The sequence below is a fragment of the Trifolium pratense genome, linkage group LG3 (assembly GCF_020283565.1).
Source record: "Trifolium pratense cultivar HEN17-A07 linkage group LG3, ARS_RC_1.1, whole genome shotgun sequence".
In the NCBI taxonomy this organism is placed as follows: domain Eukaryota; kingdom Viridiplantae; phylum Streptophyta; class Magnoliopsida; order Fabales; family Fabaceae; genus Trifolium; species Trifolium pratense.
Genome location: NC_060061.1, coordinates 11,808,945 through 11,831,376, shown reverse-complemented (window position 1 = coordinate 11,831,376; position 22,432 = coordinate 11,808,945). Strand labels below are relative to the sequence as shown.

General features: G+C 29.4%; 3 protein-coding genes, 1 long non-coding RNA gene and 1 pseudogene across 7 annotated transcripts; 3 read left to right on the top strand and 2 right to left on the bottom strand.

Moving 5' to 3' along the window:
- Positions 1-1,653: 1,653 nt before the first annotated feature.
- Positions 1,654-3,218, top strand: LOC123914306 (stemmadenine O-acetyltransferase-like). Its single transcript, XM_045965410.1, has one exon. It carries the CDS (start codon positions 1,722-1,724, stop codon positions 3,033-3,035), a length of 1,314 nt encoding a protein of 437 aa, XP_045821366.1. The 5' UTR covers positions 1,654-1,721; the 3' UTR covers positions 3,036-3,218.
- Positions 3,219-3,759: 541 nt separating this feature from the next.
- LOC123914304 (stemmadenine O-acetyltransferase-like) lies at positions 3,760-6,755 on the top strand. Its single transcript, XM_045965408.1, has one exon. It carries the CDS (start codon positions 3,760-3,762, stop codon positions 5,068-5,070), a length of 1,311 nt encoding a protein of 436 aa, XP_045821364.1. The 3' UTR covers positions 5,071-6,755.
- LOC123914305 (DELLA protein 2-like) lies at positions 5,092-6,537 on the bottom strand. Its single transcript, XM_045965409.1, has one exon. The coding sequence runs from the start codon at positions 6,535-6,537 to the stop codon at positions 5,398-5,400; it is 1,140 nt and encodes a 379-aa protein (XP_045821365.1). The 3' UTR covers positions 5,092-5,397.
- Positions 6,756-16,874: 10,119 nt separating the features above from the next.
- On the top strand, positions 16,875-18,015 carry LOC123914587 (annotated as a pseudogene).
- A 674-nt stretch (positions 18,016-18,689) lies between these two features.
- On the bottom strand, positions 18,690-21,016 carry LOC123914303. Of its 4 annotated transcripts, none has more exons than XR_006811800.1 (4): positions 20,698-21,016; positions 20,430-20,603; positions 20,185-20,344; positions 18,690-18,974 (listed from the first exon to the last, which is right to left on the bottom strand). It is a non-coding gene; the product is annotated as an uncharacterized LOC123914303 (long non-coding RNA). The 4 variants fall into 4 exon arrangements; XR_006811801.1 differs by having other exon boundaries at positions 20,430-20,598; XR_006811802.1 differs by having other exon boundaries at positions 20,430-20,557; positions 20,698-21,014.
- Positions 21,017-22,432: the final 1,416 nt, after the last annotated feature.

Sequence of the window (22,432 nt, the reverse complement as noted above, 5' to 3'; positions counted from 1 at the left end):
TTGAGCTAGTTAACTTATCACTTGTTACTAATTTTTTTTTTTTTTAATTTAGAGCCTAAAACTCTTGCTTGATTCGCTTGGTACTTGAGTCAGACCTAATAATATGCACAAATTATAATAGAGCCATAAATAACATCATTAAATATTAATTTTGGTATCTAATTTTAAGGTTAGCTGACGTATTTGATGAGTTGTCTGTGCATGTACAAATTTTTTAAAAATTGATCTGAGAAGTGGTTAAGTCAAATAAGGGTGTGCGAAGAAGATTTAATGGAAAAAGACATATCCAAGACCAAATTTCGTCCATATTAATGGCTCGTTATGCCTTTTGAGAAGTGGTTCAAGTACTTTTATGTGCTTAATGAGCTGTAGAAGATTATGTTAATTATTTGAAGGGTCTTGTTAACATGTGCCCTAAGGGCACATGTTAAGATATACCAAAATAGAAATTTAACATTTAATTATACAAGAAATTTAATGCTTCAAAAGTCAAAATACACAAATTAGCATTTAATGATTTCTATTTTTGCTTCCTTAACATGTGCCTTAAGGGCACAAGTTAACATTCTCCATATTTGAAAATGGTTTTGAAGGTCTCTTAAGAAATGAGACTTTTGATGAAAACTTTGAAAAAAAATGGACTTTTTGTAAAAATAATAATATCTGAGCTAGAGAATTCTTTCCATAGGTTTAAATTTAAACATTTTTGGAGTAGGTTTTGTATTTTTTTTAATGAAATATTCGGAGTAGTTCACTTTGCTAATCAGGAACATTATTTATAGTGGTTTGAATTTAAATTCATCATTTTTTTATAATTAAAAATGTGTGTTAGTCAAAAAAATAACTAAAAATGTGAGTTTATTATCTACTACAACTAACTAATCAACAAAAAGCCAAATATGTTTAGTGATTCAAGAGTTATGGCCGACCGTGTAAAAAATATTAGTGCATAGAAATTATTTATAATTGATAATAATATTTGTATTGGTCTTGTTAACGTGTGCCTTAAACACATTATAAACTTCAAAAGTAAAATTATTACATTAAAAATATAATAATTTAACCACTAAAAATTAAATATACAACTTTCGATATGAAATTGCTTATCCTGTGTTTTTTTTAAAATTTGTCTTTTTTAAAATTTTCAACGATCATTCATAGCCAGACACATTAGTATTTGTCTTTTTTTTTAAAATTTTCTCATTCATACTTTTTTTTTTTTGACTAATCAAACATTCATACTTAATTATAGAGGATGGAGAGACACGTAGAGAATTAAGAAAGAGATATCCAATTTGTCTTTCGGTGCCAATGATTATTATTTATTTTACTTTTTGGTCAACATTCATACACTATAAAATACTATCTTCGTCCCTAATTATAAGATTCTGTTTAATAAAATTGTACTATTCATTTATCTTGTTTTGACAGTATTTTTTTAATAATATATAAATATAAATATTAGCATATAAGATCTTGTTCAATTCGTTTTGATGAGTATTTTCAAAATATTAAATTTTTATAATTTTTACTAATAGAGAATTAAAAGATATTAGTGATTAAAATTGTGCATTAACATACATGTAATGGTCAAACATAATCTTATAATTAGAGACGGAGGTAGTACTATCGATAAATATTTTTTCTACGGAAAAATATGAACGCTTGTTCTATATTAATGGCAAAGCATTCACGATAGAATAATGGATATTAAGTAAAGTATGGAAATGGTACTACTTTCTAGAGAAACCATCAAACCTTCATCCCCAACTCCTTCTTATCTTAGAATATATCCACTCTCCTTTATAGATAACATTTTTTACCGTAAATATGTGCCAGCACTTTTCTTTTACAACACAAACGATTGTAGTAACCAAAATTTTAAAATATCACAACTTCGTAAGTCCTTATCTCAAGTTCTATCTAAATACTACCCTTTTGCTGGCAAGTTGAGAGATAAAACCAGCATTGAGTGTAATGATCAAGGTGTGTCATTTCTCGTCACAAAGATCCAAAAAAAATTATCAGAGATTCTCCAAAATCCGACGGAAAAATTGTTGAATCCTTTGTTCCCTGATGAATTACAATGGAAAGACATGGATTGGAGCGGAACTTTAATAGTCATACAAATCAATTGTTTTGCGTGTGGAGGGATCGCGATAAGTATTTGCATGACTCACAAAGTTGGTGATGGTACCACTCTTTTCAACTTCATGAATGATTGGGCCATCATCAACCAAAAGGTAGAGCAAGAAGAAGAAGGGTTATTAGTATTACCCGTCCCTATACTTGGCGAAGGGGCTTCGATTTTTTCCCAGAAGGACTTACCTATTTTTCCAGAACTCAAGCTTGTGAAGGGAAACAAGATGGTGTGCAAAACATTTGTGTTTCAAGCGTCAATGATTAAGTCTCTCAAGACAATGTTAACTAATTCTAGAAATTCTCCCACACGCGTACAAGTTGTAACTGCATTGATTTACAAGCGTGCGGTTTCAACAATGGGATTAAATTTCAAGACAGCGCCATTCAGCACGGTTGTGGACCTTCGCAGAAGAATGGTTCCTCCATTGTCAGAAAGTTATGTAGGGAACATAATTTGGTTCTCGTCTACGCACATAGATAAGAAGGAAATGGAGCTGCCGGATTTGGTATGCAAAATAAAACATGGATTATATGAGTTTTGTGACGTTTATCCTAAAAAATTTGCAGGAAAAGAAAAGGACGATTTGTCGTTCATTTCCGGGTGCTTGGAACATGTTAACGATTCTTATTCTGATGATCAAACTATGTTTACTTTTAGTAGTTGGTGTGGATTTCCAATATATGAAGTAGATTTTGGGTGGGGAAAACCAACATGGGTCACAACTTTTGGTAGTTCTTTGAGGAATCTAATATTTATGATGGATACTAGAGATGGGGTTGGGATTGAAGCATATGTGAACATGGAAGAGAGTGATATGGCTAGGTTTGAGAATGATGTTGAGCTTCTTAAGTATGCCTCTCTTAATCCAAGTAATGTTGAACATGATTCATAACTATGTACTTTCTTTTTAAAATGTGTGGGTGTGGATGAAAGATTTTCAATAAGTATTGAATTTCAAGTGTGTGTTGTTGAAACTTGAAAGAGATTTGTAATTTATTTGAAATTCAAACATGTAAGATTTATATCTGTTTCTTCCAAGTTCTTTTTCAATAATGTACGTGACAAACATTTTACACATATAGATCCCACAGTTGTGTTGCCTCAAAACAGAACATATACTAATCTTGGCAAGTTAAATTATCAACAAAAAATAATTTTGGGCAAGTCAACTTTAACCTACACCAATTTCACATCACAGTAATTAAATCGGTAAACAACCAGTTTTCAAATATATAAAGTGTTCGCACTATAATATTTGAATATATTTTTTTTGACGTAAATTATGCTCTGGGTGCAAAATAAATTATACTCTACTGCTGGTTAGTTGGCTAATTGTCGTTTTTATACAAGTGGATTACATTATATGAATTGTTAAATAACTTAAATCCAAGTAGCTTCATTTTTTCAATAAAGAAATACTCCAAACCATTGACTAAGCAAAAAAAAATAAGGCACATAACTTAGTTGATCTAATTTTTTTATCTATCCCACTAAGAGTAGGTATGTCTAAAATTATCATTATTATGATAAAATAATTGTAAAACAAAATTCTACTATGGAACTTGAAATAATACATAAAGTGTAAGAATCTCAACAGATCAGAAAGAGTGTGAAGTATGGAACTTGAAATAATATCAAGAGAGTTCATCAAACCCTCATCACCAACTCCTCCTCACCTTAGAAAATTTCCCCTCTCTTTTATAGATCACATTACTGTCCGTAACTATGTGCCTCTACTTTTCTTTTACAATGATATCAAAGTTTGTGACCAAACATCCAAAATCTCACACCTTAAGAATTCCTTGTCTCAAATTCTATCCATATATTATCCCTTTGCAGGTAGGTTTAAAGATCAACTTTCCATCGAATGTAACGATCAAGGTGTGTCATTTCTAGTCGCAAATATCACAGAAACAAAATTATCGACAATCCTCCAAAACCCAACTGAAAATGTGCTTAACCCTTTGTTTCCCGATGAATTACAATGGAAGAAAATGGATTGGAATGAAAGTATTTTAGTCATTCAAATCAATTGTTTTGCATGTGGAGGATTCGTAATAAGTGTTTGTGCTTGTCACAAAATTATTGATGCTGCAACCGCTTTCAATTTTATGAACGATTGGGCCAAACTGAACCGTGAAGAAGGAGATTCAAATTCAAAGTTATTGTTACCCAACAATTTACTTTATGCGGGTGATACAATATTTCCACAAGGTAACTTGCCAAAATTTCCGGAACGCGAGTTTGTGATAGATAAAACAATAGTGTGTAAAAGATTTGTGTTTGAAGCTTCTAAGATAAAGTTACTTAAGAACATGGTAAATTCTGATTCCCCTACTGTGAAAAATCCCACACGTGTAGAAGTTGTCATGTCACTAATTTACAAGAGTGTGATTTCTGCATTAGGATTAAATTACAAAACAACATCGCTTCGCATGGCTGTAGATCTTCGCAAAAGAATGGTTCCTCTATTGTCTAAAAAGTCTGTAGGAAACTTGATTTGGTTCTTAGTTGTTACGAACCCAGAATCACATGACTTGATATTCAAAATTAGGCAAGGGATGTGTGAGTTTTGTGAGGTTTATCCAAAGAAATTTGGAGGGGAAGAAAAAGACTTTTCCTTTATTTTTGAATGTTTAAAACAAGATACTACTTCAGTTACAAAGAGTAATAATGATCAAAGTTGGATTCTTTTTTCTAGTTGGTGTAGATTTCCAATCTATGAAGTTGATTTTGGATGGGGAAAACCAATATGGGTGACAACTAGTACTTGTCCGGTGAGAAATGCAATAGTTTTGATGGATACAAAAGATGGAGATGGGATTGAAGCGATTGTAAATATGGAAGAGAATGATATGATTATGTTTGAGCATGATGTGGAGCTCCTTCAATATGCTTCTCTGAATCCTAGTATTCTATGTAACTAATGATTTCTAAACTCAAAGAGGTTTGTCGAAATTGTCGTAGAAAACACTTTTTTTAAGGTGTTATTGGTACAAAGTTTCTACATCGATCTATTTAGCGATTAATCTCCGTCTAGAAATATGTGCAACACATAAGATAGGTTTGTCCCTTCCAACTGAATTTTTTTTATATGTATGAGTAAAAAAATCGAACCACTAACCACACTCGTGTAAACGCTCTCAAACAAAGGAGCTACCCTTGGGAAGTAAGCTTTCTCACCTGGATCAATAGAAAAGCAACTGGAACTGGATCGATGGAAGTTCCAATGTAAAGTTTCCTCTTCTCTTGGTCTAGCCCATCTGATTGAAGTACCATTGACCACTCGAGTTGTCGGCGGCGAGTTTCCAAGCAGAGGTTACAATTAAAGGCCTAGCGTTCCAACCATGCATGAGACAACCATCATTCTCTTCCACCTTGTAACCCTCCCTGCCGAAAAGCGACAACAACAGACTCGCTCGCATTAACGCATTAGATCCCAAATGTACCGGAGAAAATCCAGCCCAACCGAACCGGTTCCTCCACTGGTTCAAAGTCTCATGACGCTCAACCCGGTCCGTTCCTTCACACGCCACCACGTTGCAAATTTGCTTCCCAAGATACACCTCTGACATAGCCTTGTCCTGCGGTTCAGCCAACGAACTCTCCAGCGAGTCAAACAGAGCTGAATAATAGTACAGCGACTCGGTAAACCGGTCCAGAAAACTCGATCCGTTGTGATTTGCTTCTTGTTCGACTACGGTTACAATCTCCGGCTGAATCTGACGGATAACAGAAAATACTCTCTCAAGCGAGCCGGGACGCGCGTTAAGTTTATGAAGTTCAAAAACAGAGTTAACAGCAACAGATTCAGTCTCCGGCGAACGGAGTTCAAGCATAGAAGCTTCTAGATCAGCGAGACTATTAACAACAACACGGCGATACTTAAACTCAACACCAAACGTTTGTGCAAGCTGAGCAAGCTTCCAACCAACCTGTTGGAGGTGATCGGAGTTATCAGAAGCCGGAGATCCTACTCCGGTGAGACGAAAGGCATGAGGACCACCGGGACGCAAGGCAAGCGCCCGCATAAGCTCCTGCCACTGTATTCCTTCATTGATGGAAAAATCAATGACATGAACACGAGATTTTCCTTGAAAAGCTTCGAGAATAGCTTGATTCGCGGTGAAATGAGCTACTTTTAGGTGAGGACAAGCTTTATAGAAATGGTTCTGAAGGGAAGCAGAAATGGAATGTTGTGGAAACATACCGTGGATTCGCCGAGCGAGAGCTTCGGCGAAATAGGTAGCAACTTTACTCGTAGCGGGTTTTTGTAATGCAGCTAGGTATTTGATCGGTTTGGCAATATCTTCCGCTAGAGGTATATTGTTCTGTTCAACTGCCTCAGCATAAGCCATCAAAGTCTTGTGAAGCATTTGAGCAACGTCAGACATGTCTGATTATTTCACTTTGTAACTGTTGTTGGAGATAAAACTCACAAACGCAAATTAATACACACACTGATGATTATTGGATTGAGATTATGAGAGAGTAAAGGGAGATAATGAAACTGTATTTAACTTTTCTATCTCAATTTGTGCCAGAGTAGTATTAGGATGACTTTTCGGAAATTGTGATTTGTTAAACATGGGGGTTGTGGTGGTTACAGGAAGATGAATGTTTGTTGGTTTTTTTATTATTTTTTATTTCGTTTTCTTTTAAAAAAATTCATAATTATATTATATGGCAATATTTATCTACATGGCACTAACTATTTTAATTTTAATTAAAAATAAATCAAAAATCAAGTAGGCACGCCACATCATCAAATATGTTTAGTCATAAGTCAAGTTATCACTGAGAGAATAAACGGTGAAATCTTAACATTCTTAGCAAAAAAACACAAATTTTTTTCCGAAAATGAAACAAAACTCGCTATCATTGCAGGACTAAAAGCTACTATTAACCATAATAATTACAGTATTGTGAGTATTGACAAAAAGTCAAATGTTTAATAGTTCAAGAGTTGCGATAAACGCGCATTCATACTTAATTATTTTTAGCGCAAGCATATTCATCTAATGCTGATCTTGCAATCGATGAATCACGATATCTATCTATTATTTATATATTTAGGAGTTTCTCTCTCATGGTCTTATTCCTATGTGGCACCATTTCCTTGATCCATGTCTTATGTGGCATTCTAATATTTCTCCAATTCCTATGTGGCTAATTATGAAGGCCTTTGCAATTTCTCTAATACATGATGATATCATTTTACTTAGAATCTTTGGCTAATTTGGAAATTCAATCATTTCTCAATTATTGTTTATAAATCGTATTTAATGCACCTATTATCTATCCCCATTATCTATTATCTATCTATCTATCTATTATTATTATTATTATTATTATTATTAATATATTATTATTTGGAAGGGTTTGATAGAAGAATTATGTACACATGGTGTTCCCAAATGCATTTTTCTCCCATATTTTTGGCCATAAATGAATTAAATGCTTTATATGGTTTTTCATTTTTTTTTTTTTTTGCATTATTACAAAAGGAATTGTTTCTGAAGTGCTATATATAGCAAGCAATTATATAGTCATTATTTTTGTTGACCGAAAATCATAAATTTACTCTAATAATTATTTTTGTACCAATTTCGTCAAAAAAAAAAATTTGTACCAAAGCAATTGTTTTTAAATTTTTTTTTATGAAAGGAAGATTGCCAACTGCATATAATAATTAGGTATAATTGTCAGCCGGATATAATAATTTTTATGGTCTTCAAATTCAATTAAAAAAATATTAAATCTTTATGATCAAAATTATTCTCTCACAAATTTTTTTCTAAATGGTCGTGTATCAAAATACTAAGGTCACATATATATATATATATATATATATATATATATATATATATATATATATATATATATATATATATATATATATATATATATATATATATATATTGTATTACGGTAAAAAAAAATATTATATATTTTCATAATTTTATAATTATATAAAATCACATAATATAATTAATATTTTATTATTATTTAAAAAAATTGGAATATGTGTGTTATATTCATGTGCATTAATTTATTTAATTTATTTATAATATAATGGAATATGTCTTATTTACTAATTTACTAATTACTAATTTACTAATATATTTTTAAAATTAAAAATGGAATCAATATATTTGACTTTAATGAATTTAATTTCATATTAAAGACAAAATTACTCATTTGTCCATTTTTTTTACTATATATATAACATTTATCCGAACTCTAAAACTCACAATTTTTCAATCTTCATTATCTCTTATTCATCTCTCTCGATAATCACTATTTTTCTGTATATTGTCACCTTTTTAAATTTCTTTATTTTTTCTTCTTTGTTCGATATTTCTTATATTTTTAATATATTGTTTGTTTTACCTTTTAGATTATTTTCTTTTGGTCATCTTTTTATTTATTAATCCTATTTATTTTCGTGACAGGGAAATAATTGAGAGGCAAGACGAAATGCATCACATTCTCACAAAATGGATTGAATTGAGAGCTCGGAGTCTGTTTTAACAACTGTAGTTTTGTTTTTTTAGAAAATCTTGCTTATAGCACTTTATCAATATCAATAATGTCTTGGATACAAGTTGGAATATCAATGATGTATTTACTTGATGAATCTATTAACAAATTAATCAAATGATGTATTTTTCCAATAGTATTAAGTTCATCATTATTGTATATTTTTCCATTGCAATTTTTATTTTATACTTCTTTTTTTTAAAAAAAAAGGAGATCTTTATTTTTGTGAATCTATCTATATTATTTATATGTTTAAGAGTTTTTTCTCTAGGAAACAAATCTGCGTGTCACTTTCTTATGAATTTTAATTTTTATTATGGAAACTTTCCTATGTGTCATTCTCTATTTGATCACTTGATTAGGTGTCACTCTACTATTTACTAATCTCCTATGTGGCGACTTATTAAAACATTTCTCTAATTTTATTTATTTGACCTTTGGTTAATTTAAAAAGGCAACCATTACTATATTAATCAGGTTTAAATCACAAAAATCAAAATCAGAAAGACAATTATTGATATATTAATCGGGTTTAATCACAAAAATCAAATTTAAAAATTATAACTATATATAGAAATTTCTTATTCTTATAAATTAATTTAAACAACATTAGATGTTGAGATTTTTTTTTTCGTTTGAAAAATATCAACAATATTTTCAATTCTTATTTTTTAAGTGTAATATTATTTGATTAATAAAAAAAAAACTGTATTATTATTTGAGTGCATTTGTCTAAATTACCTTTAACATAAATGAGTAGTTTTACAACAAATTATTTTTATATTAGATACATGCACAAAAAATATGAAAATAAATGAGTAGTCAATTTATATTCTATATTTGGAAACAATTCAAAACATTATTTATTTTGGTAAGAATTCAATACATTATTATTAGGAGATTAGGAGGCAATCAAACAACTTATAGTACTAATATTCTAAAATGGTAAGACCCCAATTTTTTTTTTAAACAAGACCCCAATTTTTTTAACATACGAAAACAAATTCTTATTATGTGATAAAAAGAATTATGCTAAAAAACTAATATATTTTTATTAAAATATAAGCATTAGTTTGATAAAAAAAATTATTCACATTCAATTTATTAATAAAAATTAAAATTCGAAATTTATTTTAAAATATAATTCTTCATTTTTTTTAACAAGCCAATTCTTCATATTTTATTATCTTAAAAAAAATGGAATATTTGAGTTATATTCATGTGCATCAATTTATAATATAATGGAATGGAATATGCCTTATTTACAAATATATTTACTAATACGTTTTTTAAATTGAAAATAGAATCAATATATTTGACTTTAATGAAATTAATTTCACATTAAAGACAAAATTACTCATATTTGTCTTATGTTATTGTGAGTTTTGTTAATCAAATTTTTTTGTTGCTACTAAAAAAATCAAGGGTGTTATATGTGTTATTTCAAATGATAGTGAAGGGCAAAATAGACCAAAGAAAAAGTCAACCCAAACTCTCCTATCCCCTTTATATATTGTTATAGATTTCATCTCTCTCAATACTCACAATTTTTTTTGTCTATTGTCACTTTTTAAAAATTTCTTTATTATTTTTTCTTTTTTCGATATTTCTTATATTGTTTTTTTTTACTATTTAGATTATTTTCTTTTGGTCTTTATATTTTTATTTTTATTTATTAATCCAATTTATTATTTGTGACACAGAAATCATTGGAAGACAATAAAAAATGCATCACATTCTGACAAAATGGATTGAATTGAGATCAAACTTGGAGTCTCTTTTTTTCTTATCTTGCTTTATCAATAATTATGAGTTGGATATAACTTGGAATATCAATGATGTATTCTCTTAATGAATGAATCAACAGAGTGATCAAATGATGTATTTTTTCAATAGTGTTATGTTCATCATTATTTATATATGAAATTTTATATGTACCTCACTATGTAGTTTTTTTACGTATTATTTTAGTTTTTGAATTCATATTAGTTATTTGTATAGTTTTTTTTTTTTTTTTTACAATCAGTGGACTTTAAATTAGTTATTTGTATAGTTAAAAATATTAAAATAAAATCCAAATAATTATGTTTAATGATGCATAGTTTTAGGTATTAAAATTAGGTTAATTAAAAAAAATTCATTGGACTTTGAATTAGTTTACCTTTTTTTTTACAATTTGGTACTAAACAAAAATGAAACTTTCTCTTCATCAATTTGTTTATTTTTATTTAAATACATCAATTTATTTTTGGTCTTGCAATACTATCATTAATTTATTGAAATTTTCATATTTTATGAGATTTGACTTTCTCAAGAAGTTTGTATATTAATTTCTAGCTTTCTATAGAAGTCTTTATATTAATCGTGTGTTAATTACGAATTAATTATTGCACCAAAAATATTATGTCAAACTTTGGTATATAAGATAGCTACACTCAAGGAATATGATTTGATGATAAAACAAAATTTTAGAAACATTGCCAAAATTGACTAAAAATATTTTTGCTCTCAGCTTTCTTTCATCTCTTTTTTACATATTCTTTTCTCTTATTTAGTTTTTTTATCATTTCTCATATCTATGGCCTATATGTTTTTTCTATTGGATCTAAAGAGCATATTTAAAGACGAAAAATAAATTTATTTATTCAATTTTTTTAATATGTTGATGAGATCCTTACAAAAACTGATGCAGATGTCTATGAGAGAAAAAATAACATGTGAGTTGGGAACGGGGAGTGGAAGATTAATATACACCCTCCCCTTTAAAATATGTAAAATTTGTATTATTTTTCATATCTAAATAAATTACATTAAATAAAAAAAATTATAGATAATTAAAAAATCACAAAATATTAAAATTTTAATAATTTATATTTTTCATTGAACATTAACCCGTGCAATTGCACGGGTAAGTTATACTAGTTATTTATATGTTTAGGAGTTTCTCTCTCATGATTCATTTCCTAGATGTCATCCTCTCATTTATCAATTTCCATGTGGCATTCTCTCAAAACTCCTCAAAAAATTTAATCCTACGTGGCAACTTCTAATGGCATTCTACTTATCAAAAAGTGAACAAATTCAAAATAAACAAAAATCTATATTAATCAATTTCACATCAAATAGTAATAATATCGTAAATGGAAACAAATTAAATCAATGGTCAAGCATAATTTGGAATTATATCCAACTTTCATTAGAAAATTAAAATATAATGATTTATATTCTATATATACTTGATTCCATTTTTATGAGATTATTTGCTCTTTTAAAATTGTTAATTATTGATTGACATCCTGTAAAAGTTTATGCAAAACTTTAGGGATACTACCTTTAATTGTTAGTAGCATCATGGTATTATATATACATCACATTTTCATTCGAAAACAGGTAGCATATACTTTTTCTCAATATAATGATAGTGTTATTTTTTTATTTGTTTGAACATCAGTTTATTGTTTGAATAGTTATTTTTTCTTTTGTTTCACTCTTACTCATTCATTTAATTTGTAATTTTTTCCCAATTTTACAGGTTTTTTATATGATTATTTTTTTCATTTGATTATTTGATCTTTTCAGGTTTTGAGGTTTCTTTTTAGTTTATTGTTTGAATAGTTTTTTTTTCCCGTTGTTTCACTCTAACTCTTTTCTTTAATTTTTTATTTTTTCCCATTTTACAGGTTTCTTGGTTATTTCTTTCCTTTGATTATTTGATCTTTTCAGGTTTGAGGTTTCTTACTATTTGTATATTGCAATCGAAGTTAATTTTTTTTATCATTATTTTTTGTGTTTTGTTTTTACAACCGGTATTTGGTCCATTGGACAGCCTATTTTATTTTTCAACAGGATCTAATCTTCAAGTTTGATGAAACTTTAATTTGGAGGATAAAAAAAAGACAAAATTGCATTAACTTGTGCCCAGAATCACAGATGGTGCAATATTTTCTTTTTCTGGGACATTTTTTTTAATCTGATTATATATTTGGCAGTCCGCACTCTACAAGCTTTCCTATGTTATTTGATATTAAATTGTAAAACTATTGTATTTTACTTTGTCAAAAAAAAAAAGAACAACAAGTTATTGCATTTTTATATTCGCTATTTGAAATATATTTATTTGTGATTCGATTTATGGCTTTGAATTTTTTTTATTTCTTAATTATTTGATATTTTAGTTTTCAAACTGTTCCATCAATTGTGCAAAATTTTTTTTTCCATCAATTGAAGAATGACAGACAACTTGATGTTTTCTTATATAAGCTTAATTGAAATTGTAAGGTTACATAAGATATATTATATATAAAAATTATTCCATCAATTGAAGAATGTTAGACATTTTTGGTACGAGCACAAATTGTTTATTTTGTACTTCGGATAGATATTTGTATTTTTATTTTACATAATTAATTTTATAATATAATATATATTTTAATTATACAAATTACGTTTTGATTAGAATCTTCTAATTTATTTATTTTTGACAAAAGTAAAACTAAACAAATTCATTAATAATCAATTTCAATAATGCATATTGGAACATCATCATAATATTGAAAAATAGCAATAAATATAGTCACCCCTACCAGAGCCACTACATGGACTTTCTTCCTTAAAAACTCTAACGAAGAGTTGTAAAAATAACATAATAAACTACTCCAGGATAAACTCTTCTCTTCTAATTGAACCCTACAAAATTAGCTTATATGCATTTATTCAAAACCTGGTCTAGACCATAAACGATGTAAACTCTCTCTACACCAAATTCAAATTAAAATATAAAATGATAAATAATTTTTTTAATTAATAGAAATGAACTGAATGTATATATATTCAGTAACATATATAAGTTTATTATTATTTTTTATAGATATATAAGTTTGATAGATATATAAGTTTATTATAATTTATGAATTTGTGAAAAATCAATTTATTTTTATTACTTTCAACATAAAAGTTTATACTAATTAATAGTTTTTTAACTTAATTTCCGAGACAATTGTTAGTGCTTTAATATTTGTTTCCTTATCAATTTATTTGTAATTAATTTGGTACAATAATTTTGGAAAAATTTGGTACAATGATTTGGTTCATAGTAGTTACTTTTTTACCCTAAAAAAGGAAGCAAAATATATGAATTTTTAATATTGGGATTCGATTAAGTATAATATAGGAATTGTTATTATATGCTTTAACATGACATTATGACAACAAATAAATAAGGTCATCCGCATACTTATACATTTATTAAACAAAAGGACAGATATACGCTCGAAATTATTTTGACTTTTGTTTTAATGTTATTTTTAGATGACTTAGAAAGATCAAAATCTATCTATCTATATCTATCTATATATTATATGTTTTAGAGTTTCTCTCTCATGCTCAATTTCTTAGGTGGCGACCTCTCATTTCTTTTACTGGTCAAAATCTCACGTGGCAATCTCTCAATTCATTTTGTTGATGTGTCATTCTTCTATGTTTCTTCCTTTAGTCATTAGTGCTCAATTATAAATATAGAAATTGCTCAATCAAGTTTTATGAACAAATGTCTATATTAATATTTTGATACAATTGAAATTTTACATATGGAAACTTTTGATTATTGACCAACTCATTTTTGGAATATATATTGATTAAATTAAATCAATGCTGAAATGTATGGAAATTTCAAAAATTAAGGACCAAAAATCTACTATAGTTTCTATATATACGGGTCAAAAATGAAATAAATTTCACAAGTAATTTGAAAAACAAAAATATCAAAATGAACATCTATGGAATACGGGGGGGCTATATTTCTATCCATATACCAATATTGGGACCACTTTTTCTTAAAATTTGTACGGAACCTTTATTTATACTCAGGGGTTTATTTTTTTGTAATTTTTACGGAGTTAAATTTCTACAGATGTTTTAATACGAGATTTATTAATACGGGGCGAATGACCTATTTTCTTTTTTTCTATGGGAACCTATATTTCTACACGTATTAATGCTAGATACCTATTTTTTTATAATTTTTACTGGGACTTATATTTACACTCATATTAATAATAGTGCATATTTTTTATAGTTACATTTGTTTTTAGTGTAAACACTGATACACTTACTTATTTACTTTAAAAAGTTGAAATTTTAGTTATTATATATTACTTAACAAAAAATACATTAACTAAAAATAAGAATAGAAAAACTAAAATTAAATTTAGAAAAACTAATATCTCAACTAATTGATTTTAACCTTAATCATATATAATAATAATCTAATTTTTTTATATGATGATCAACGAGATTCTTGCAGAGACTGATGAAGATGACTACGAAGGATAAATAACATGTGGATTGGGAACAGAGTGGATAAAATATTCAAGTTTAATTCTACAATCAGAAAATTATACTAATTTTGAGTTATAATTCTTTATTTGCAGGTCCATATACGGAAGAACAACATTGTTTGTTATTCAAATTAGGATTAAGTATTATCAATTGATGTTAGAGTTTTAAGTATTTATTTATATTTTTTATATTTTATTGTCATTTTTTTTAATCATATGTTTACTTATTAAAAAAGAATTGTTGTTCATATTATTTTTTATTGGATTTAAATCATGCTTATAAATGTTTTTTTACTATTATTTATAAATAAATGTTGTACTCTATTTTTTTACTCATTATTTTTTTATTTATCTAATTTTTCATGTGATATTTAACAAATGTGGAATTGAGAAAAATGTGGAATTGGGAAATTGATATGCTTAAAAAAAATTATTCTTAAACTTCATACTTATCAAGTAGAGAAAAAGGTGTCATTGTCTGAAATATAAAGGGAATGAAGTAATTGACTTCATAGATTATTTTTCTATTTCATTTTATTATTCTATTAATTATGGTTTACCTTAACGTGATTTTTATAATAAAAAAAATACATAGTGATTTGTACCAAACAAAATATTAAAATACGGGGGTATTGATAAAAAAAAACCTACATGGAGGTATTAAGCAAAAAATAACTTACACGGGGTGAGACATACATTTGTAGATTTTATTATATAAAAAATACTATATCAATTGAAAGCAGGGAAAGTAACAATGATTTTATATATATATATAAAAGAATTAAAAGCAATAATATCATGTATTACTTTATTTTTATTCTCCATACATCACTGTAAAATAAACAAATAAAAATAAAAACAAATAGATGCATTTTTTAAAATTTGCACATTAACAAATGAGATATGCTTAAAAAAATTATATTTTTTTTTTGTCAAGCAAATGACAAACAATTCTACTGTTCATTACTTTTAAATAAATAGTATTAAAATTAAAATCGCCCCATTTTGCTTCTCAAATGTGAAATTTTTTCACACGGGGACATGAGATAAAATACTCCTGAAGAAAACAAATGTCTAAAGGAGAGAGATGACGATTAAGAACAAATATATTAACCGTTAGATCAATTTTTGCATAATGACTTTTTTTTATGAAAATAAAAGAACAAATATATGAACATGTGAGTTGGGAACGGGGAGTGGAGTATCACTCTCCATTATGTCATTTCTCCTTAAAATCTCCAAAATTTGGATATTTTATTATATTTAAATAAACTATTACATTAAATATAAAATTAATTTTACAAATAATAAAAAAAATCACAATATTAAAATTTTAATAATCCATATTTTTCATGTGTGAAAAAAAATGATCTATATTTTTCATAAAACATTAACCCGGGCGATAGCACGGGTAAGTTATACTAGTACGGTATTTAGTTGAAATAGCATACTCCTCTTACTATTTAATTTTATTTTTTGGTCAACATTAATACACTATATAAAATATAAATAAATTGCTGTAAAAAAAATAAATAAATACTTTCTTTTGGGAAAAATATAAACACTTGCTCTTATTACTCTCTCATGTTTTTTTATAAGGAACACTTTAAAATCAAGAAAACACATTTTACATAATTATTTTCATTTAATAATCTTATAAATTTAAATCTATTCTATGTATATCTTTATTTAATTATTTTAATTCAACTAACTTATTTATTTTTAATATTCCATCTCATAATAAATAAGCGCATAAACAAAATTAAACATTTAAAACATTTAAAAATTGGTCAAAATTTCTAATAAAAAACCAACCGAAGAGTAATATTTTTATAATATTTTTTTCTATATTAATGGCAAAGCATTCAGCGATAGTATGGAACATTGGAAATGTTACTACTTTCAAGAGAAACCATTGAACCTTCATCTCAAACCCCTTCTCATATGAGAATATATCTGCTCTCTTTTATACTCTTTCCGGTCCTAATTATAAGATAAGATTCACTTTTTAGATACATTGAAAACTTAATATATCTAATCTAAATTATAATCTAGATATATCAAACTTTGAATGTATCTAAAAAATAAATTTTTTCTTATAATTAGGACTAAAGGGAATAAATAACATTTTTTTTACCGTAAATATGTGCCTGCGCATTTCTTTTACAACCCAAAAGAGTGTGGTAACCAAAATTCTAAAATATCACAACTTCGTTATTCTTTATCTAAATACTACCCTTTTGCCCTAGAGGGACCTACCTATTTTTCCAGAACTCAAGCTTGTGAAGGGAAATAAGATGGTGTACAAAAGATTTGTGTTTGAAGCGTTAATGGTTAAGTCTCTCAAGAAAATGGTAACCAATTCCAGGAATTCCCCCACACGCGTACAAGTTGTAACTGCATTGATTTACAGGCGTGCGGTTTCAACAATGGGATTAAATTTCAAGACGGCGCAATTCAGCACGGTTGTGGACCTTTGTAGAAGAATGGTTCCTCCATTGTCAAAAAGATATGTAGCTATGGAACATAATTTGGTTCTCGTCTATGCACATAATTTAGTATGCCAAATAAAACAAGGATTATTTGAGTTTTGTGGTGTTTATCCGAAAAAATTTGCCGGAAAAGAATAGGACAATTTGTCATTCATTTCCGGGTGCTTGGAACATGTTAACGATTCTTATTCTGATGATCAAACTATGTTTACTTTTAGTAGTTGGCGTGGATTTCCAATATATGAGGTCGATTTTGGGTGGGGAAAACCAACATGGGTCACAACTTGTGGAAGTTCTTTGAGGAATCTAATATTTATGATGTATACTAGAGATGGGTTTGAGATTGAAGCATATGTGAACATGGAAGAGAGTGATATGGCTAGGTTTGAGAATGATGCAGAGCTTCTTAAGTATGCTTCTCTTAATCCAAGTACTGTTGGACATGATTCATAACTATGTGCTCAATTATCAAGTTTTCTCAATTTCTATTTAAAATGTGTGGGTGTGGATGAAAGCTTTTTAATAAGTATTGAATTTCAAAGTGTGTTGTTGAAACTTGAAAGAGATTTGTGATTTATTTGAAATTCAAACATGTAAGATTTCTTTTAAACTTTGACTTGATTTAAATTTCTCTCAAGATGGATAATGCATGACTCTTAATTAGGACATTTCTTTAAATGAAGTTATTGCATTTTAGTCCATATTTTTTCTCTTTGGTTAATTAATTTACTTTGTTATCTTTTCTTTCAAAGGCCAAATTCGATATATAAAAATTGCTATAGGCACAAGCTACAATTTTTTTTGTTTTCACCACTAGTTTAATGTCAGTTCTGACATCAATTGGTTCCAACTTTCTTCCGATCACAGTTGTAGAGATCGAATCAGCTACGAAATTAAATGTAAGGTGTTTGGACTCAAAACTGTTATCAAAAGATTTAAAACATTAATTTGTTTCTTGTAACAGGAATTTTGATCGAAACATTATCTTCTCATTTAATGTATTAGCAACAAATATTAGGGGTTGGCTTGCTCAAAAAAATATTAGGGGTTGGTCCTTTAAATTTTGATGGTTCCAAACAAAAACATTTTTATATTGGATTTGTAAGACCAAAACATGTTACTTTTATAACACCCCATATTGATTTATCTAGAATATCAATAGGAGCATACATAACTGAATCGGGAAACATTAATATTACAGAATAACTTTTGTCCGACATAGTACAATTACAAGATAATTTGCCAGACAATACATAATCTTGACAAAATCCTGAATAAACTGTCATAATGTACAACCTATAATATATTATACATCAGAGCGAAATAGAATGCATAACAATCAGGATCAAGCCTTGAATCATCTTCTATAATAATTTAACAGGTGAATGCTACGAAGTTTCCATAAACAGCGTCTTTACTTCAATCCTCTTGAAAATCCATTTATCATGCTCAACCTGTTACCTATAATCAATAAATCGTGGGTTGAGACTACTAAGCCTCAGTGAGCTCCTGCTACCCCAACTACAGTGGTGACTACACCGGGGGCTCGTACATAAATCAGTTGATCACTAAAATAACTCATATTCATAATTGAATAGCTTAAACATAAATAAAGGTGTATCACATAATTTATTATCTTTATTAATTTTATAACTCACGGACACTTCGAGGTGAGCGGGTCTCGAAGGCCTGACTGTAGTTTCTGATATTAAATGTAGATCAGAGAACCACCTCAGCTCACAACTTAAATAACTTGATTCCCACTAAAAGTGAAGAATCCCTCGTAGCAAAAGCTAGACTCTTAGCCAAAGGCTAGATAAAACTGTGGTTCGGGATCAACCACCATAATCTGATCAACTGTCTTAAGAATCTAAATTGCATTAACCTGCCCATCAACCCTTCCCGGGAATATTTCTAACTATTATGATCATCCTGATTAAATTCCTAAGTATACTGATTTTAAACATGTAGAAAGTCTGTAATCGTGGAATTTAGACACTTGTTGTTTTTATAAAATACTATTCGTGACGGAGGGTTTTTAGTTAAATTAAATTAGTTGACATATCCTCCATCCTTAACTCAAAAGCATAATAGTCTCAGGTTGCATCGGTTCATAAGAGTTGTGCACCGGTTCATGTACTCAGTTTGTTACAAAAATAGTTATTGTTACAAAAATAGTTATTCTGGGTTCCATGCTCCCGTGCATACTGTCTATGCACCGATTCAAACTCTGTCCAGGCCATGTTTGAGTCACTCATACCGGGTATGCACCGATTCACACGTTTTCCATGTTTTTATAAAACACATACTGAAGCCTATGCACCGGTTCAAGCATAGCTTGCACCGATTCATAGACTCAGAACACACATTTTCTAAGCTCTGGAAAACATATGCATCGATTCATAGCTGTATGAACCGACTCAAACACGCAACCTGTAACATCCAGCAGCACTTACCATTCCAAAACAGTATACATATCAATCATTTTATGCTAAATTCCACGAATTAACAACATTCCAAACATGTAGGGCATATTCAATTCATTAATTAAGTCATTTCATGAGTTCTCCCTAATTAGTCCCTAAAACTTAAGTTAACATGCATAGTTGGATTTTGGGGGAAAACTAATAAGGCTACTCTATTAAGTGAGAGTTTTCCTAAAGGAACCCACCTGAACATGACGTTTGAATCGTGCTAACAACATATTCGGAGCTAGTTGAAAAACAGAATTTGCAGCCACAACACTCTAAACCCGTAGCCCAAAGTTCTGCATCAGACCTCGAACTTCAAATGCTTCTTCCGAATTCATTACTGCTTAGAAATCCATGAAACTGGCGTCGAATCGACCGGAATTTCGTTAGCTTACCACAGAATCAAGCGGCATTTCAAACGGAGTTACGAGGAGTGAGAAATTACCTTTTTAGTGGAGGTCTGTCCAGAATACGGGTTTAACCCAAATCCTTCCAATTTCTTTCTTTTCCATTCTCTTCAATTTCTTCCAAGCTTCAATCTTTAGTCTCCACTGTTACAAGTCCACATCTTTGCTGAAATTCCAAACTAACAGTGAAACATGACTTCTTTCAACCTTCACTTTCAAGGGAAATCGGATAATAACTATCTCATTCTCTAACCATCAAAATCGGTCAAATCAACACAGAAGAGGGGAAAGTTTAGGAATGCTTACATTACATTGGTTTCCAACATCTACAAGCTACCCATAAGAAATTCGTGCAAATGGTGGAAGGTATGAGTTTGTGAGGAAGAAAGGGGTTTGTGGCTAAGAGTGGGAAGGAGAGGAAGATAGGGTTGGTTTTTGCTTCTATTGAGTTTAATTGATGATGGGTTAAGAAGAATTCATACATGCATTAAGAAATTTGATGGATTAATGGAGTATGAAGTTTGTGGTTATGGTGAGAAAGGGAGGTTGGGCGTGAGAGTGTTTTGAGAAAGAGAGTTGTTCTTCTCATCTTGGAACTTATATGGCTATTACTACAAAATTACTATTTTGTCCTTCACAAGTTATTCCAATTTACACTTATGTAATTTCCACATCCTTCACTTGTCCAATTTTTTTCTTGTAATTAAATTCTCAACTGTCTCTAATTAATATTACTACTATTAATTAAGTGGGTTGTTACAATCTACCCCCCTTAAATGAATTTCGTCCTCGAAATTCGAAACTTCTTCATTCATCACCAGGATAACCATGGTAAATCGTTTATGTTCTTTCCTAAATCCCTTGACATATCTTCTTTACCGATCATGGCTTGCCGTTCATTGGTTACTAATCATCACTTTTTACTGCGTTAGCAGTTTCTTATGTTACCATCGGAAATCCCAATCGTCCATTTCATGACATCGAACTCACACCTCAGTCCATATTACAACTCTTATATGTGAGTTCATCATCTGTTAGTCTCTTATGTCATCCTCCCTCAGTTCAAACGCACATGGTATAACAGTCCCTTTTTCTGTAGTCTTCGAATTACATCAAAGCATACTTATTCTTACTAGTTCACCGTGTTAAACTTCTAAGTTGAACCGTGTTTCTCAAACGCAGTCTCTGCTCTCAAGAGTACTTCGTTACTATTAATCCAAGATTTAAGTGGGAGTGTATGCACTAATTGTCACACGTTCGTCAATCATCTTGTGGTCAATCACATTCAGTCTCTTGGAATGAAACTTTCCTCTCAAAGAGTTGTTGGCCTAAAGGCCAATCTGCTGACTACATTCTCAACCAAAACTTGTTGCGCACTCTGATTTTTGACTACTTACCGTCATCCTCTTTGATTGCGTCAGTACTGCCTTGATCTACAAGTTCCCGGAAACGGTCCCATAGCGTCTTTTCTTATCGTTATATCTGATTGTGATTACCGTGTCATTCCAACAACGACGCTTACCTCATCCATTGGTGTTACCAGTAAGTGGATTTTGCTTAACTTCTCACTCCACCGATCTCTGCTACGGTTAATATCCTTTTATTGCTTCCGGCAATAACTTTGTTACTCAACTAACTTTGTAGGTCGGTATCTGGCCTGGTCGGTTACACTCCGAAACACGGGACACTGACTGATGTTATGAAATTATCTTAAGGGTATAAGCTTGGGTATAAATACCGACTAATCCAAAATCTCCTCATCATAAAGCTTACGATTCTGCTCCTTTTATCGGTAATTCTTGAAACAACTCCTTCTGTTACTAGCTCCTAACTTCATTAAGGTAAGATTTGGATTGTTAACAGAATTGTCTAATGCAGCCTTGCAATGGAGAGTTAGCTAAAACAATCTAGTCACTAAGGAAATGTCACAACACAAGAATCTTTGAGTCCCGGTGGTTATGCTAACGTTGAATGAGTTGTTTAACTTTGGGTTGCTTATTGGTGTTACTTAATTGGACATAAGGATAGTTAATAGTTTTCA